At 48.3% G+C, this 15,901-nt stretch overlaps 5 protein-coding genes and 1 long non-coding RNA gene across 12 annotated transcripts in view; 3 read left to right on the forward strand and 3 right to left on the reverse strand.

Moving 5' to 3' along the window:
* Positions 1-25: 25 nt before the first annotated feature.
* Positions 26-3,390, forward strand: dhrs4 (dehydrogenase/reductase (SDR family) member 4). The gene is made up of 9 exons (XM_049732106.2): positions 26-223; positions 620-735; positions 795-972; positions 1,034-1,135; positions 1,209-1,279; positions 1,737-1,788; positions 1,874-2,008; positions 2,381-2,436; positions 2,505-3,390. The coding sequence occupies exons 2-9, from the start codon at positions 623-625 to the stop codon at positions 2,617-2,619; spliced, it is 822 nt and encodes a 273-aa protein (XP_049588063.1). The 5' UTR covers positions 26-223; positions 620-622; the 3' UTR covers positions 2,620-3,390.
* tinf2 (TERF1 (TRF1)-interacting nuclear factor 2) lies at positions 2,942-7,649 on the reverse strand. 4 transcript variants are annotated; one of them, XM_068650883.1, is made up of 11 exons: positions 7,307-7,649; positions 6,566-6,768; positions 6,333-6,434; positions 6,175-6,270; positions 5,560-5,670; positions 5,348-5,471; positions 4,546-4,944; positions 3,972-4,150; positions 3,467-3,546; positions 3,207-3,280; positions 2,942-3,140 (listed from the first exon to the last, which is right to left on the reverse strand). In XM_068650883.1, exons 1-10 carry the CDS (start codon positions 7,338-7,340, stop codon positions 3,256-3,258), a joined length of 1,353 nt encoding a protein of 450 aa, XP_068506984.1. In that variant the 5' UTR covers positions 7,341-7,649; the 3' UTR covers positions 2,942-3,140; positions 3,207-3,255. The 4 variants fall into 4 exon arrangements, with proteins under 4 accessions (XP_068506984.1, XP_068506982.1, XP_068506981.1 ...); XM_068650881.1 differs by having other exon boundaries at positions 3,808-4,111; positions 7,307-7,642; XM_068650880.1 differs by having other exon boundaries at positions 3,808-4,150; positions 7,307-7,641.
* A 262-nt stretch (positions 7,650-7,911) lies between these two features.
* On the forward strand, positions 7,912-10,517 carry cideb (cell death inducing DFFA like effector b). Its single transcript, XM_049732141.2, has 5 exons — positions 7,912-8,388; positions 8,533-8,647; positions 8,719-8,868; positions 9,199-9,389; positions 9,534-10,517. The coding sequence occupies exons 1-5, from the start codon at positions 8,270-8,272 to the stop codon at positions 9,664-9,666; spliced, it is 708 nt and encodes a 235-aa protein (XP_049588098.1). The 5' UTR covers positions 7,912-8,269; the 3' UTR covers positions 9,667-10,517.
* Positions 10,222-13,259, reverse strand: gmpr2 (guanosine monophosphate reductase 2). 2 transcript variants are annotated; one of them, XM_049730747.1, is made up of 10 exons: positions 13,121-13,259; positions 12,688-12,782; positions 12,484-12,603; positions 12,323-12,406; positions 11,877-12,050; positions 11,724-11,805; positions 11,501-11,607; positions 11,245-11,287; positions 11,014-11,173; positions 10,222-10,930 (listed from the first exon to the last, which is right to left on the reverse strand). In XM_049730747.1, the coding sequence occupies exons 2-10, from the start codon at positions 12,772-12,774 to the stop codon at positions 10,741-10,743; spliced, it is 1,047 nt and encodes a 348-aa protein (XP_049586704.1). In that variant the 5' UTR covers positions 12,775-12,782; positions 13,121-13,259; the 3' UTR covers positions 10,222-10,740. The 2 variants fall into 2 exon arrangements, with proteins under 2 accessions (XP_049586704.1, XP_049586610.1); XM_049730653.1 differs by having other exon boundaries at positions 13,088-13,235.
* Positions 13,260-13,350: 91 nt separating this feature from the next.
* Positions 13,351-15,901, forward strand: part of LOC125976252 (uncharacterized) — a 10,453-nt gene continuing 7,902 nt past the window's right edge. Inside the window, exon 1 of the long non-coding RNA XR_007484208.1 lies at positions 13,351-13,490. This is a non-coding gene — a long non-coding RNA (uncharacterized lncRNA). The remainder of the gene's footprint in view (positions 13,491-15,901) is intronic.
* Positions 14,064-15,901, reverse strand: part of slc7a8a (solute carrier family 7 member 8a) — a 9,430-nt gene continuing 7,592 nt past the window's right edge. For all 3 annotated transcript variants that reach the window (XM_049727692.1, XM_049727617.1, XM_068650915.1), the window contains 3 exons: positions 15,886-15,901; positions 15,636-15,813; positions 14,064-15,433 (listed from right to left, as the gene is read on the reverse strand). The exon at positions 15,886-15,901 is cut by the window's right edge and continues 134 nt beyond it. In XM_049727692.1, the coding sequence (XP_049583649.1) occupies positions 15,285-15,433; positions 15,636-15,813; positions 15,886-15,901 (343 nt within the window). In that variant the 3' untranslated portion in view covers positions 14,064-15,284. The remainder of the gene's footprint in view (positions 15,434-15,635; positions 15,814-15,885) is intronic.

Below are 15,901 nucleotides of genomic sequence, written 5' to 3' on the forward strand. Positions count from 1 at the left end.
GACGTGAGTGGCGTTTATTGGCTCGATAAAAAAAAAAAAAAAAAGCAGTGAATAAGACAATTGTGAGCTTTCAATTAAATTCGATATATGTAGTTTTGAAAGGACGGACCGGGTGATCTGAATTTAAAATAGGTCTAAATACCAAAACGAACCGAACCGATAATGCCTGTTAACCCGGAAGGACAACCGCGTTTGCCTCTCACGAAGTGCGAAGAGTCTAAAGGTCTTGACTTTACTTTCATTGAAATGTATTAATTGGTCATTGATATGATTGACGAAAACGCCGTTAATTTTAGTGACTAATGCTCATGTTGAATTGTGGCAAGGTAACGCAAATGCTAACCATACGAGTGTTACGCTTCGTGGTGGGCACGTTGATCTGTAGCGCCGACCAAATGTGGACTGTTTTTGGAGTGTTTTGAAGCCAATCGGATTTTAAATTTGCAAGACGACTGGCCCACGGTGACATCAGTAGTAGACGTCCTCCGATTGGTTGGGCAGAGTCAATCAAATGCGTTGAAAATATGCCACTCTTGCTGTCGAAGTGAGTTGCGTGGCCTCTACAAGCAATTATCAAGCAGAAAAGCAGAATGACTACTTGCCTTTTGTGACCCCACAGGTGATGTTTAGGGTTGCCCTCAGGTGCCTTCCGACCACTCCCGTCTCAGGTCACAGAGGCATGTCTCAGAGTAGCCTCGCTGGCAAAGTGGCCATTGTCACGGCCTCCACGGCTGGGTAAGCATGTTTTGCCGTTCCAAAGAAAAACTCTCAGGCATCGTTTGTTCTGGCTCAAGCATCGGCCTGGCCGCGGCCCGAGCCCTGGGCGAGAGGGGGGCTCACGTGGTGGTGAGCAGCAGGCGCCAGGCCGGCGTGGACAAGGCCGTGGCCCTGCTGCAGAGCCAGAACATCCGAGTCACCGGCACCACCTGTAACGTCGGGAACCACGGCGATCGAGAAAGGCTGCTTCAGACGGTGCGGCGTGAATACTTAACGGGTGCGCCGCGCTGCACATCTTATGGTGGATTTCATGCAGGCTCTGGATCAGTGCGGCGGTGTTGACATCCTGGTGTCCAACGCGGCTGTGAACCCTTTCTTCGGAAACCTCATGGACACCACGGAGGAAGTCTGGGACAAGGTTCGTCACGTAATGGACTTTGTTTTGTTTTTTTATTAAATCTCAAATTGATTGCCGTGCCATCATTTTTTAGGTTATGTCCGTCAATGTAAAAGCGGCCTTCCTCATGACCAAGTTGGTGGTTCCGCATATGGCAAAGAGGGGGTGAGTTTCAAAAATGTGCCTGAGCTTGTGGGCTGGTGAAAATGAGTTTAACTCGTAAAGCGCAATCTTCGTGCAAAAAGTGCTATATAAATGACGTTTTGTTTCACTGACTGAAAGAAAGTATTTAAATCATCGAGTCCTGGCATTTTTTTCCCCTCTTGAAATTTGGTTGATCAAAATGTATATTGTCAGCTATTTGAAATTTTATCAAATATAGTATGTAAAAAAAATAAACAAATAAGTTCAGTTTTATTTCAATGCAAAAAAGAAACTCGTCTTATATTCGGGCCAATACGGTAAATACATACGTATGTATATAGAAATACTTTGCCTAATATAGTAGGAAAAGATTGGGCTTTTTCTTTTTTTTAATTAGGGAATTGTACGAATGTCATCACTCATTATTTTTGTCCTATGTTGCAAGAAAAATTAACAGAAAGTTGTGTGCTTCATTTAGCGGGGGAAATGTTGTGCTTGTGTCGTCCGTGGCCGCCTACCAACCCATGCAGGTCAGCCGACCAGCACCAAAGACCGTAAGCGACAACTTGCAAGACTCTATTGTGGACCCCCCCCCTTTTTTTTTTTTTCCGACAGGGCTTGGGTGCGTACAGCGTGAGTAAGACCGCCTTGGTGAGTCTGACCCGGGCGCTGGCCCCCGAGCTGGCTCAGAGCAACATCAGGGTGAACTGCGTGGCCCCCGGCATCATCAAAACGCACTTCAGCGCCCCGGTGAGACATCCACTTTGGCCTTGAATTGGTAAAAGGAACCCCCCCAAAAAATGCAGTTCCAAAGAATCAGCTGATGAATCGGTTAGCGGCGTTTAATTCTGAGTTGGCATAAAAAAGCAAATTTCATATCAGCCTACTGACGAATGAATGCGCCAAGCCGTTGCTTGGTCAATATTTAAGTTTCACATTTGCTGGACACGCTCAACAAAAAAAAAAATGACTTCGTGGTGGCGGTTGTTCTGCTTTGGAGGCTGCGTTTCGTTTTAGTTTGGCCAACTATCACGCACGACCGTCGGGCACAAATGGAACGCCGAAGCGCCATTGGTCGAGCGGCTTCCAGTTCTTTCAATTCTATTTCCTTTTGCTTATTAGTTGTGGGAAAATGACGACATCATGGATTACTTCAAAAAGCAGATGTGCATCAAAAGGTACGTTTCACCTCTGGTTGGCGTACGAAACGGTGCAACTTTCTTGACCCGCCGGCCGGGCCCCACAGAGTCGGCGAAGCGGAGGAAATCGGGGGAGTGGTAGCCTTCCTGTGCACGCAGGAGGCCTCGTACATCACGGGAGAGACCATCGCAGCCACGGGGGGGATCGGCTGTCGACTGTGAAAATCTTCCAGAAATCCTCTGCTGGCTATTTGTCATATGCATATCAACGGCTATCGAATGTTTTTTTAGACTTAAGCATTCTCGCAATTAGCTTAGCATTCATTGTTTTTTTTTTGTTTTTTTGCTTTCATTTTTAAACACAACACGGTGTTCATATCAGTTGCAGGTGAATTTGAAAGAGAGATCAATGCTGAATGAAACTGTCTCTGTGGTGAAATGTTGCGAGGAGGGGCTTCCGCTGCCAAAAAACAAAGCAGGCCAAACATTTTCCCCCGTGGAAAAAAGTACTTTCCGGAAGTGCGGTACAAAAAGGTCCAAGAGGTGCACATTAAAACTGCATTTATTCTGAAGTAAGTATCAGCATTTTCCAATCAAATGATTGCTCACGTAAGACTGAAGCGGTCAAAGACACCGTCACGGTGGGCAATAAGCAGCACGGCGCGCTTCCGCAGCTTCAAGAATTCACGCAGGGTGGGGAAAAACGTGCCGTGCTTGCTTTTGCGATAACGCTTGAGAAACAGCTGAGGGAAACGAACGAGAAGGTGGGTCAGGGGTCAACTTGGACGGTGGAGAAAGTCTTCACTTACTCTCTCCTTGAACTTCTTGGTGCCTTCGTCCTCAGAATCTGCCACGTAATCATCGCCCGAGGGGACCGGCGCCTCTTCACGCGCAAAGACCCCCAAAGAAAAAAACAACAACACATTCAGAAAATTTGAGACTGTGGGAAGCAAAGTAAATAACGAATGAAAATTAATTACATTTGAAAAACGATTCGTGTTTTTTTTTTTTTTTTTTTTGATACCAGTTTCCTGGTTGGGTTTTAAAAATCAAATGTGGAACTTTCTACCTGCACTGCTGCTGCTGCTGCTGCTGCTGCGCCGCTGAGGAGATGACGAGGCACCTCCGCTTCCTGACCTTGGACAATTTCTGTCAAGAAGATTCAAAAACACAATATCTAGCAGTTGACCATGTCCTAGAGTGGTGTTTCGATACAAAATGCTCGCTGATGTCCAGCCGCAAAAGGACTTCTCGTGAGTGACTTGCAAACTATCATTTGAATCTAGTCGACATGAAAAACCAAAAACGACCGTACATGGCCGAAAGCCGATTTCCAGAAAAAAGGCCGCCCGACCGACCGACATGCGCTGGAGCGAGCTGATTGAGTGCGCGCCCAAGGCGCTCGCTTACTCTTTCTCGTCGACGCTCTTCAGCCCGTAGAAAGACGCCGCTCCTAGATGGAGCTCGCAGCGCCGCAGTTTTCGAATCACCACTTTGGGTTGGCGGGGCTTTTGGGGCGTTAGCGCTTCCCCGTCGCCGCTCGCTTGCTCGTGTCGAGCGAGGCTGCTCCTTGCCTTGGAGGTGGCCGGCCTGCCGCCATCTTGCTCATTGCGGCTTCTTTCGGGGGCGACCGTTTTGGTTGGTCTCGGCGCGGCCCGATCCTCGGAAGACCCAGTGCCTCGTTGCGGATTTGAGGCCACGCTTCCGAAAAGCTCTGAAGGGAGGGACGTCGAGATGGAGTCATCCGAGTTTGCTGTCACGGTTCAAAAAACAATCCGTCATTCACATCTGACTTTCCAGCCTTATTCCGAGATGGAACAAATTTGCATTTCTTCTCAAAATTGCAACATTTATTTGGTCTTGTAAACCTTGGTTAATTTTTGCCCGCAATTCCAGCGACAATTGTGATGCCACAGGCTTCTCGATCCATGATAGAAAACAATGGCCCGTTTGAAAGAACGCTAACAAGGTCCAATGCGTCATATTCCTTATCAGCCACGTCCGTATTAAAATGAATCCACACGACCGACATGGGATCGAAGCAAAATATGTGGCCAATTCTTTTTCCTTTTTGCTCTGCTCAGAATGAGAGTCCTAAGTGAGGTGAGTTGAGTTGAGTAGAGAAAGAAAATATTCACAAAGCCTCACTTTTTGGGCCAGAAGGCGTCGCTCCCGGACATAGCTGGGCGCTCGACAGTTTTGGAATCACCAGTCTGAGTTGGCGGCGTCCAAGGGCCGCCACGACGAGGCTGCGATGCTTTCGGGACGTCGTGGGTTCGTCATCGCCGGCCTCGGCGCAGCCGCTCCTCCCCGTCAGCTCGCCGCCGTCTCGCTTGGCCTTCTTGATTGCCGGCGCGTCGTCGCTGTCGGTCAGCAGCCCGCAGATTGCGGCGGCCGCGGGCGGCGTTGGGTCTGGCTCGCGCATCGGCTGATCCCCGCAAGAGGTTGACGACCCGGGGCCTTGTTGCAGACTTGAAGGCACTTTTCCAGAGAGCGGTAAAGAGACGGCTGTCAAGATGGAGTCTGCCGCGTTCGGTGGGAGGCATGCTATCGGGAGTATAGAAGAAGAAGAAGAAGAAGAAGAAGAAGAAGAAGAAAAAAACAACCAGAAAAACAGTGAACAGAGCACATCCCATCATGAACGTTTGGGAAACGTGATCCGCATTGTAAAACTTTGTTCACGCAGCTTTGCCAACGATTCCATGTTCAATTCTAATGCCACAAGCACAGCAACTAAGCCCATTAGCTTTGTGCTAACAACGCAGGTAAAAGGCCAATAGCATTAGCGTCACTCTTATAAAAGCCTTTAAGAAAGAGATATGCAGACACGCCGCAACAATCGTGGTTCTTTTATTTGCTATTGAAAGCCAACTTGAGTCCAATATTCAAAGTTGGAGCAAATGTCCGGAAAACACCACAACGGCGCTGGATGCCAGCCACGTTCGCTCACCCGAGAGACAGGCTTGATGGTCGAGCAAAGTCTTGAGAAGCTGGGGCTGGCTGGCGGCACGGGCGCACTCTTCCAAGACGGCAGGGTTCTCGCTGAGCCACGACACCGTCTGCACGCACACGCTCTTCAATCGGGGCTAGCTGCACGCACGGACGGACGGACGGACGGACGGACGGACGGACGCTTGCTCTCGCCCGCCCTCCCTTACCGACCTGAGGAAGGCTGGGCACCGGGAGCAGTTGATCCAATCGAATGAGAAACTCCCACAGCAGCTTCTCCAGTCTTTCCTCGAATAATGGACCGTAGTCCTCCAGGAACTCCTCCTGTCAGTGAGAAATACAGCCAAACCTTGTTGCAAAGAATTATTATTTGAACAAGTCTCTGATTATATAATAGGAAATCAATTCGAGCAATTTTGGTTACGAATCACCTTTTAGAAAATATAGATCTTTCTATTACTACTCCACTTTTCAAATGATTTGAACAACTGGTTTCTGATTTCAAAATATGAATTCAAATGTGTATTAAAAGACATTGCTAGCAATGTTGAAATACCTTTTTAAAGCATTCTTTACAAGTCTCTGATTTCAAAGCAAGTTCCTCATCAGTCTCTAACAGAAGGCATTGACAACGGCCCTCGAATGGAAACTATGGCTGTGATCCGGCCCGCAACCAAAGCGAGTTTGACACTCCTGCTCGAGAGATTAAACTTGTAACCGCACCAAATTTTGAGGTGGGATTATCATCTTTGTCGTCCTTAAATTAAGATAGCTGCAGATATGCCGCTGCTTGAGTGAAGTGGCGGGGGGACAAGAAGAAGTACTCGCCTGGAAAAACTCCTCCTTGGCAGCCGAGTCAGTGAGCAGCTCGTGGACCAGCGTGTGAAAACTCTCGACCGATTTTCTCACCTTGACGTCAATCTTCTGCAGGCATAAAAGCTGGTTGAGCTCCGACGAGACACAAGAAACCAGATGAACGCGCGTACCGCGGTAGAAGTGGACGGGACGGGAGGAGCTTTTATCTTTCTCAGGTGGGTCCCAATGACGCTGGCATCGGGTTGCGGGACACGCAGGAGCTCCAAGATTAGCTGGAATGGAGGCAAAGCGTGAATGTTCAAGTCAGGCACCGACATCACGGCGGTTCCCTAAAAATCTATCTTGCGCTTTGTCAAAAGGACCGATGCGCAAAGAAATGCCAAACGACTGACAAGACACCCACTCGCGTTCTCAGCCCCAACGCCAGCTTGGCCCGGTGCCTGGAGGTGAGCAAGTCGGACACGGCGTCGCAAGTGGACTCCACAAATTCCGCCAGGACACCGTACTGCGCCACTTCCCGCTGCTTCATGACCTTCCAGAGGGCGGCGGATAGCAAGCGCACGGGCGGAGCCAGCAGCTGCAAACTGGCCAAGGGATGACTGACACCTGGACAGAAGGCAGGACACAAGGGAAATGGAGCATCTCCAGACTATTGCACCCAAGAATCTGGTCTGGGTTGTTTTTTGTTTGTTTTTTTTGTTTTTTTTGGGGGGGGGAATTGACGACAAAGCAAAAGGTCCCTGCGTAATCGTGTGATATTTACTTTTTATATGGGGATAGCGCGAGGGCCCTTAAACATACAAAGCCTACATGGATTAATAGAAGATAGACCACTGATGAGGAACAATACCGAACCTAGCTAGTTTTTCTTTGCCCTCTCGGGCAAAGTTTAAGATCAGGGGATGTTTGAGAGTGTTTGTCATCTTTCACATGTCCTGAGTGTTGTTAGTCACCTCAACGTTGAACAGAGGCTGCGATGTACCCAAGTCAAACATGGCCAATCAAAACTCTTGAAAACAGCGATGATGCACTTTGCAGAAAATAAAAGCCCCGAGAGTAACCAAAAGTTAACTTGGATGCTCGTCCATTAAAAATGAGCTGTGATACACATGGTTCAATGAAAGCTCGTTTTAAAGTGACTCACCGGCAGGGGTGTCGTTAGGCTTCCTTGACGCCATCGTCTCAGTCAAAGAAAGTGTTAAGGGCTCGTTCCGCAATAGCTCGGGTCGCTAAGTTGTATCGAAGTATCGAAGAAGGAACTGGCCTTTTATTCACTAACGAAGGAGCGACTGCAGTTGTTGAACTGTTGTTTGCGTCGCGCTTATACCGCGCTTGCTCGAAAAGTTCCGCTGACGTTTCCAGCACTCCCGCCTTCAGTTAAGTGTTTCGATTTTTCGTACTTTGTATGCCGCGCGGGTGGTGCTTAGACAGGCTGAATGGAAATAACTGTCTTCCGACGTGTCTGAGCAATACGGGTTCAGAAACGAGCGCAACTACATTTTTATTCCGGATATGACGCAATTTGGCGCGTTTTAATTTATGTATGTATGTATGTATGTATGTATGTATGTATGTATGTATGTATGTATGTATGTATGTATGTATGTATGTATGTATGTATGTATGTATGTATGTATGTATGTAATGCAACTGGTACAAGTAAGTAGGTGCACTGACTTGAATAAAGAAGAAGAAGAAGAAGCAGAAGAAGAAGAAAGGACTGAATAAGTGAATAAGTAAATATAAAAATCAATTTCATGTTCTAGCAAAATGTGCTAGCGATACATCTGAAAAAATACCACTTGCCTGTCTTGGAAGGGTTTTTTCAGGCTAGACATTTTGAACACTGGCTTTTAAGCTATTACAACTTTCGATAGTTTTAAAACTGAAAATGTTGGAGAAAAAAAGTACAGCTGTATTTTTTCAAATGTTGGGAGTAAACGTTTGTCAGAATAAATACATTCGCATGTACTTGAAAGCGTGAGAAATGACACTGACGATCTGGAATCGTGGCGCTTTGCCGCGCCGCGCCGCGCCGCGCCTTTTGGTATTTTTACACTTGTGCGCGCAATCTGGATGAACTTTGCCTTGGTGTTGCTGTATCTGGATGGTCAGCACTCGAAGAGCAAAGTCCACGATGCGCTTGTTAAAGCTGACATTGTTATTGTTAAATCACACCAGTGAGAACAAGCGACTCGCAATGGACGCCACGTCGTCGTTGATTAAGTAAGTAAGATTTTGGTGCGGTTAGGTAGCAAGATGACTTCCCATTCAGCGGACACTTTTCCCACATTGAGAAAAATCATTCCAGGCCAGGCCTTTGAGATCATTTTTGTGACCGAGCTCAAGATTGGTTTTGCCCGTCTGCAGGTCGGTAACCAAGCGAGTGTGGTCCGCGCCCCAGCGTCCGTTCAGGGTTCGCAGTCCCAACCGAGAGGCCAAGAAGGGCATCACGGCCGGGACTTTGGAGGAACTGAAAGAGAGGGTGGGTGATTATTACGCTGCTCTAGGAGTTTCCTTGTGGGCTTTCATTGGATCGTGTCTGGCTGGCTCCAGGTCTGTCAGGCGCTGTCGCTGGTCACTCTGGTGTCCCTGGTCTGCGAAGAGGACGGGACGGAGGTGGACTCGGACGATTTCCTGGCGACGTTGCCGGACAACGCCGCCATCGTGGCCCTGGAGCCCGGTCAGACGTGGCGACCTCCGTCGGTACTGGAATTTGTTGATTCGTTCAGACATTTCTGCTATTTTGTCCCCCATAGATCAGCGCGAGTCGTCGTGGCACGCCCAAAGAGGAGTTAGTTGCAATTTGCGCCATTTTTTTCCCTCCTTGTCCCGTTGCAAAAGCCACTTGAGACTTCAAATGACTGAAATCAAGCAGAACCCTAAAATAAATGCAGCCATGGCAATTTGGGTGGAGAGATTGTGGCACATTGCAATGCTCAGCGGATGGCACTACCGCCCCCTGGAGGGATGCCATCAAGTCACTGAGCATCTTTTGACTAGCGCTTGCTAACCGTTTGTTCCCAATGACCTCAGGGTGCCTCTGTGTCCCGATGTCAAGACAAGATCAAGTCCAAGACGGGAAAAGACATCGCCAGCGTCACCTTGGACCTATACAAGATGAACCCCAAGGATATGTTTGGCTCTTTGAGCGTGAAGGCCACTTTTCAGGGCCTGTACTCGGTCAGCGCCGACTTCCAGTGTCTGGGACCCAAAAAAGTTCTCAGGTGAGCAGAACCCCCAAAACATTTGTTGCCATTCCCCCCCCCCCCCCCCAAATCTGGTTCTTTACAAATGTATTTTTAAAAATGATTTGTATTTATTTTTTGTCCCCTCATGCGACAGTGGGTTATTTTGTTTTGTTTTTGCAGAGAGGCCCTTCGCGTGGCCTCGGCCCTCCTCAACGCCGCCGGACACCTGCTCATCACTTCGGCCTCGGTGATCCGCCGCGTCATTGAGGGCGTGGAGCTTTGGCAGCCCCCGCAGAGGGCCCATCTAAATTGATCGAAAAGCATCATTTTGATGGACCGACCGGGAGCTTCACATTGATTTTGTACATCATTCCAAACTTTGGTGCGGGTCAGCGGGTAGGCTGTGTTTTTTTGGGGTTATTTTGTAAACATGTGTCATGGCTCATCATCCATTCATTCACCATCAAGTGGAGACCATACGTAGCACGTGCAGAGCTGTACTGACTTGTAGATGGATGCGACAGACCTAACGTGTGGAAGGAACACTTGTTTTGAAGGCAACAATGCATGCGAAACACCAGCTGAAAGCAAACGTCACAAAAACACCCAAGGTCGGTCGCGGTTAAAAACAAGCTAACGGACAAGGATGCTCGCTTCGGTCGCTTGCATACGAGATTGAGGCCTTTTTTCAAATTCACTCGACTGCTCTCAAAAGGACAAATGACGTGGCAAAAATAACGCCACATTCTGCAACGACAGGGAAAACGATCAGTATCGTTCCACTAGATGGCAGCAACTCCAGTTGGTGCTTTGTCGGTCACTTCAAATTGGACTCTCAATGCGGAAATAATACATTTGCGAGCACAGGTCATCGAGATGGGCTGACACGTTTTTACTGAAAAAAAAGAATAAAAGTAAAGACTTTGCCGCCAAACTGGAGTGAAGGAATGATGTCAAAGTGCATTTTAATTCCAATGAAAGCTTTGCTGCTGTCTTGGTCCAATAAGCTATGTGGAAGTGCATTGAGAACTTTTGTTCAGGCAAAATGAGCGCTTTGCCGCCATCTTGGCATCAATGAACTACGTTGGAATGAGTTGAGGAGGCTAATTTGCACAATGTTGCGTAGCTGCCATGAGCTGTGTCAATAAACGATGTGAAACAAAACAGTGCTTCGCCATCAGAAACCGTTCTTTGGTGGGGGTGCCGACGGGGCTCCTCACGCTCTATCGGACTTTCTCGCCGTGAGATTCTTTTCCGGTGAGGAACACCATGTTAACAGACAAAATTCTAAACGTTGAGCTTACGGAAGGAATCGAGGACATCGGCGAGCCCGATGGGAGTAGCATAGTAGGCGTGGCATACAGTACAAGCGGCGTGGAGGACGGGGTCAGCCGTCGTTGCCGAAGACCGTGTTGAGCTGCTGGGTGACCCTGATGAAGGTGGTCCTGCGGCTCAGCTCCTTCAGCTTGGCCGCACCCACGTAGGTGCAGGTGGAGCGCACCCCGCCCAGGATGTCTCGCATGGTCACCTCCACGGGACCTTTGAACGGCACCTCCACAGTCTTGCCCTCGGACGCTCTACAAAATTGGGGTCATTAAAAATCGGCACTTTCAAACTCTTCTTTGGTGCCGCTCTCTTTTTTGCAGATTTTGGGAGCCACCTGTACTCGGCCAGGACGCCGGCGTGCTTCTTCATGGCCACTTCGGAGCTCATGCCGTAGAAGAGCTTGTACTTCTTGCCCAGCTTCTCGATGGTCTCGCCGCCGCTTTCCGAGTGGCCCGCCAGCATGCCGCCCAGCATCACAAAGTCCGCGCCGGCACCTGACGGATATCACCGCTTTGGTTACAGAAAGAAAAGAAAAGAAAAGAAAAAAGGACCTTTTCCAACCCACCGAAAGCCTTGGAGACATCGCCGGGGCAAGTGCATCCCCCGTCCTGCGGAAGACACGGACGGCATCATCAAGCGGGGGCTCTCAAAGAGGCCCGAACAAGTTTGGGAAACGATCCAATTGTCATTTTAAGATTGTGATTTATTATACAGCGATGATTACGACGCCGATTACGATGAAGCCGTGACGTGGCTGGCGTTAGAGATTTAAAAAATAAAAAAAACGGAAATTCCGCCATCGCTTCCCAATCGCGGCTCACCGAGATGATGTGGCCATTGAGCCCGTGGGCCGCGTCGGCGCACTCGATGACGGCGCTGAGCTGAGGGTAGCCCACGCCCGTCTTCTTGCGAGTGGTGCACACGGAGCCTGCGGAAGAAAATCACAAAATGGAGGCAGCCCTCCAGCAATGGCAACTTTTATAGGTTGCAACATGCTACCGCTCCTAACCCTGTTGCACTGCGAAGAATGCCCATGGCGCTCACCTGGTCCGATGCCCACTTTGATGATGTCGGCACCGGCCAGGATCAGCTCCTCCACCATCTCTCCCGTCACCACGTTCCCCGCCTGCGAGAACGGGGCGAACTTGTACTTAACAGACGAAGGTCAGGATCGGCGACGCCGAGACTCCGACTCACCATGATGGTGTGCGAGGGGAACTTCTGCCGCACGTCCTTGACAAAGTGCACAAAATGCTCCGAGTAGCCGTTTGCCACGTCCACGCAGATGTAGCGTAGGCGTGGCACGGCAGCCAAGATGGCCGACATCTTCTGGAAGTCCGCCTCGCCGGTGCCCGTGCTGACCGCAAGGTTCTGGGATGGGATGGGATGGGAGGGGAGGGAGGGGGTGTTATACGACGTCGAGACTTGCAAAATTGCAAGGAATCAATTGGAACCAATGCGGAATTGATAACATTGAAGTTGGCTCCTCCAAAGAAATGGATTTTGGCACAGCCAGATTTCAAATGTTTGCAAAACCCCCCTTGGAAAAAGTCCAATTCTCTGGTCCCATTTTGCAATGTGACCTAAAATGCCACATCTTAACATGTCCACACTTTTGAAAGAGGAAATGCATCACGTCGTACCTCGAGGCATTCCGGGTGCTCGGTTGCAAACTCCCGCCAGTCCTCCACCGAGTAATGCTTATGGACCGTGGTGAAGACCGTGAACTAGCGGAAGACGAGACAAGAACTCATTGCGCAAAGAGGTAGCAGCGGTTCCAATGAAAGGTTTCCGCGTCGCCTACGTTGTTCAACGCCTTGGCCATCTCAAAGGTGCCCACTGTGTCCATGTTAGCGGCAATGATGGGAATTCCCGTGTAGCTGCCCTTGGAGTTCCGGAACGTGAAGCTCCTCAGCAGGTCCACCTAGATAGAGACAATGTGGGTCACCAATGACTGCATCCTCATCATCCTCATCCTCATCTGGCATCGCTGTTCATTTGTACCTACCTCACTCCTGGATTTGAGGGTGCTGCGCTTGGGCCGGAGTAGCACATCTTTGAAATCCAACTTGATGTCGTTCTCAATGCGAGGCATGATGGAAACTGCATGACACGCCGCCATATTATTGCACGCACAAATAAGTCCGCGGAATTTGGTAACATCCAAAGCAATCGTTTACGATAATGACGACTTTTCTACATAAACATGCCAGTTAGACGTACTAAACCGGTGGCTACTTTTTAGCTCGTCCCGCAGTAAGAAAAAGTGCATTTTGTTCAGATTCGTAGTTAACATATGTTAAGCCAGCGATCGACAACATAAGGCATTCAATTGCCTCGACGAGTTACGTCTCCATCAAACGGAATGCCTTATGTTGTCGATCGCTACTTCAAAATAAGTAACCTACCGGTTGGTTCGTAAAAAACGTGAATTCTGTCACCTGCAATGAGCGAGTCGCATTCGGTCCCCGTACGAGAGAGCGCATGCGCAGTTGCGCTGCTGAGCGGAAGGCAAGAAAAGCCGCCTTGTAGTTTTTTTACGTCGAACGAAGCGTCCAGTCCCAGTGAGAGGGAGGCCCTTGTCCTTGGAAAGTCACTTTACGGCACGTGCAACGTGATGTCGTAAATAAATCTGAAGAATAAGCGTCGCGCTTCCGCCTTTCTTCCGTACGTCAAAGCCGCCGCCATGTTGTGCCAGGGAGGCAGGCAGGCAGCCAAGCAGCCAGCCAGGCAGCCACACAGGCAGGCGGCCAGGCAGCCACGCAGGCAGCCAAGCAGCCAGCCAGGCAGCCAGGCAATGGCTGCGGAGGGGTAAGTCTACTGACTTTCTCTGCTTAGATTGATGCTCAGAGAGTAAGTGACGATGGATGGATGGATGGATGGATGGATGGATGGATGGATGGATGGATGGATGGATGGATGGATGGATGGATGGATGGATGGATGGATGGATGGATGGATGGATGGATGGATGGATGGATGGATGGATATTTATGTATCATCAATACAAAGTGTTCTAAAAATAAACCACTGCTCACATTAATAACCATTTAATATTGTCCAAATCATTCAAACCCATGTTAGAGTTCTTAAAAAACATTTACTTTAAGTAATGTTTTTTTTTTTGTTGTTTTTTAGAAAAAAACAAATAAGCATTTAATATGGTCAAAATCCTTCAAACCCATGTTAGAGTTACTTCAAAGACTCCAACGTACAGCTAGCAAAGGAGTATTCCAACACTTAGAGAAGCACTTGATTTGCGCCAATATCACACTTTTCCTTCGTAGCCCAACTATCTTTTTGTGCAAGCCAAAAGATGAGGCATTTCGACTAACAGAAAGAAACAAAACTGGCCCAGAGTTGCTCCTATTTATTTCCATGTCATTGTGTGTGTTTTTGTTTTTTTTTTTCTTCCGTGGGACTCCCGGGAGGAATAAATATCAAAGTGGCACCTCCACAGACGATTAGCATTTTATGTTTTGGCAACGTTAACTCATTCATTGCCAACCCAGTCTTTGACGTTTCTAACCGTCAATGGCACTGAATGACTTAAAGGAGGCGTGCGTGCTTACAAAGATGATTATTGCAGGTCTGAAGAGCATAATGAACATTTTAGGGAAAGAACAAGAATCATACCACTGCTTCAGTTCAAAGGTGCATGTTCAATTTATCTTTGCGCGTGTATTCGTTCATGTAAGAGCATTTAAAAAAGAAAAACTTTTGGTAGACAGCATCAATCATCGATCTAATATCTGCTAAACAGCATCAATCATCACTCTATGTATAGGTGCGTGTGTGTGTGTGTTGTAATTCCATTAATTCTATTATTAATTCCATTCATTCTAAAAATGAATTAATTCTATTATTAATTCCATTCATTCTAAAAATAATGACGTGATAATTCTGCACATAAAACAGCTAAATCGTTGACTAGAAAAATACATTTGACAAGACAGTAAATGGTGTCTGCATTGGGATTCGTTGCAAAGACAATTCAAATGTAGTGGTGAGAAGAAAAAAAAACCTGCGTTTTCTGCACGGTTCGAACAAAAACGACAAAATCATCGACTCGCTTTACACCGCAGCAATACGAACGGACGCACGGACGCCGCTTTAAGCCTCCGGAGTAGTTGGTGGGACAAAAGAAAATGAAGATGATGGCTGGGAAGTCAAATTAAACCAAAAACATGTAAAAGAAAATCACGGCATCCACTGTTAGAAAAGAAGAAATGCTTTCTCAAATCTTTGCGCTTGACAAATGTTTCACAATCAAATTTGGTGTTTTGAATATGTGAGGAAAAAAAGAGACAAAATTGAGAACAAAAGTAGAAAAACAATGAGGTCATCACAGTGAACAATAATAAAAAAAAAAAAAAAAAAAAAACATAATAAGACATACGTTGTAAGATGTTTCTCTTGGGGCAGTGTGAAGATGACCAGCTAACGGCTGGCCGGGTGTTTTGTTGCACACGTTTCCAGGTGAAAGCTTATTGCTCTTCAAAATGTCATCACAGCATATTTGGCACACAGATGATTTTTTTTTTTTTTTTTTCACCAAAAGATTTCCAGTAAGAAAGAGATCAGTAAACGGGCGTCCGAGCGGCTTCAGCAGTCGGCCGATTTGTGTTTTTCGTCGTCCCCTTTGGCCAGAGGCGACCTGGCTTCTTTCATTTCCTCGCCCTCGTCGTCGTCGTCCGACGTCTGAGCTGGATAAACCACCAGGCAGAACTTCTGACCCACATACGTCAACTTGTCTGAAGGAGAAGGAGACGCGGGCGTTAGTCTGGGATCGAGCGTCGGATGGGCTCCACGAAACTTCACACACTTCCCGGCTAAACCGCTCTGTACCGATTCCAAAACGGCTGTCGGGAGCGTCGGGCCGTGCGGCCACCAGACCATCCACGGGAGCCCCGAGTCTGGCCGTTCCGAACCGCGGCCCGGACGGGACAAACCTACCGACAAACGCGTCGAAGCACTTTGGCTTGTTGTCCCAGTAGACGCCCAGGAAATAGACGGGCACGCCGGTCAGCATGATGGCCAGACCGATGCCGCACACCACCGGCTCGGAGTAGAGCGAGAAGATGAGGAGGAAGGCCCAGAAGAGGAGGTATATCACCGGCCAAATCAGGTTGATCTGAAAGCCGAAGAGAAAGCGTGAGAGCCGAGCCGCCCCCTCGCAAAGAGCTTGGCGGCGGCGGCGGCGCACCTTGATGGGCCTGTGC

The sequence above is a fragment of the Syngnathus scovelli genome, chromosome 1, assembly GCF_024217435.2.
Source record: "Syngnathus scovelli strain Florida chromosome 1, RoL_Ssco_1.2, whole genome shotgun sequence".
Classification (NCBI taxonomy): domain Eukaryota; kingdom Metazoa; phylum Chordata; class Actinopteri; order Syngnathiformes; family Syngnathidae; genus Syngnathus; species Syngnathus scovelli.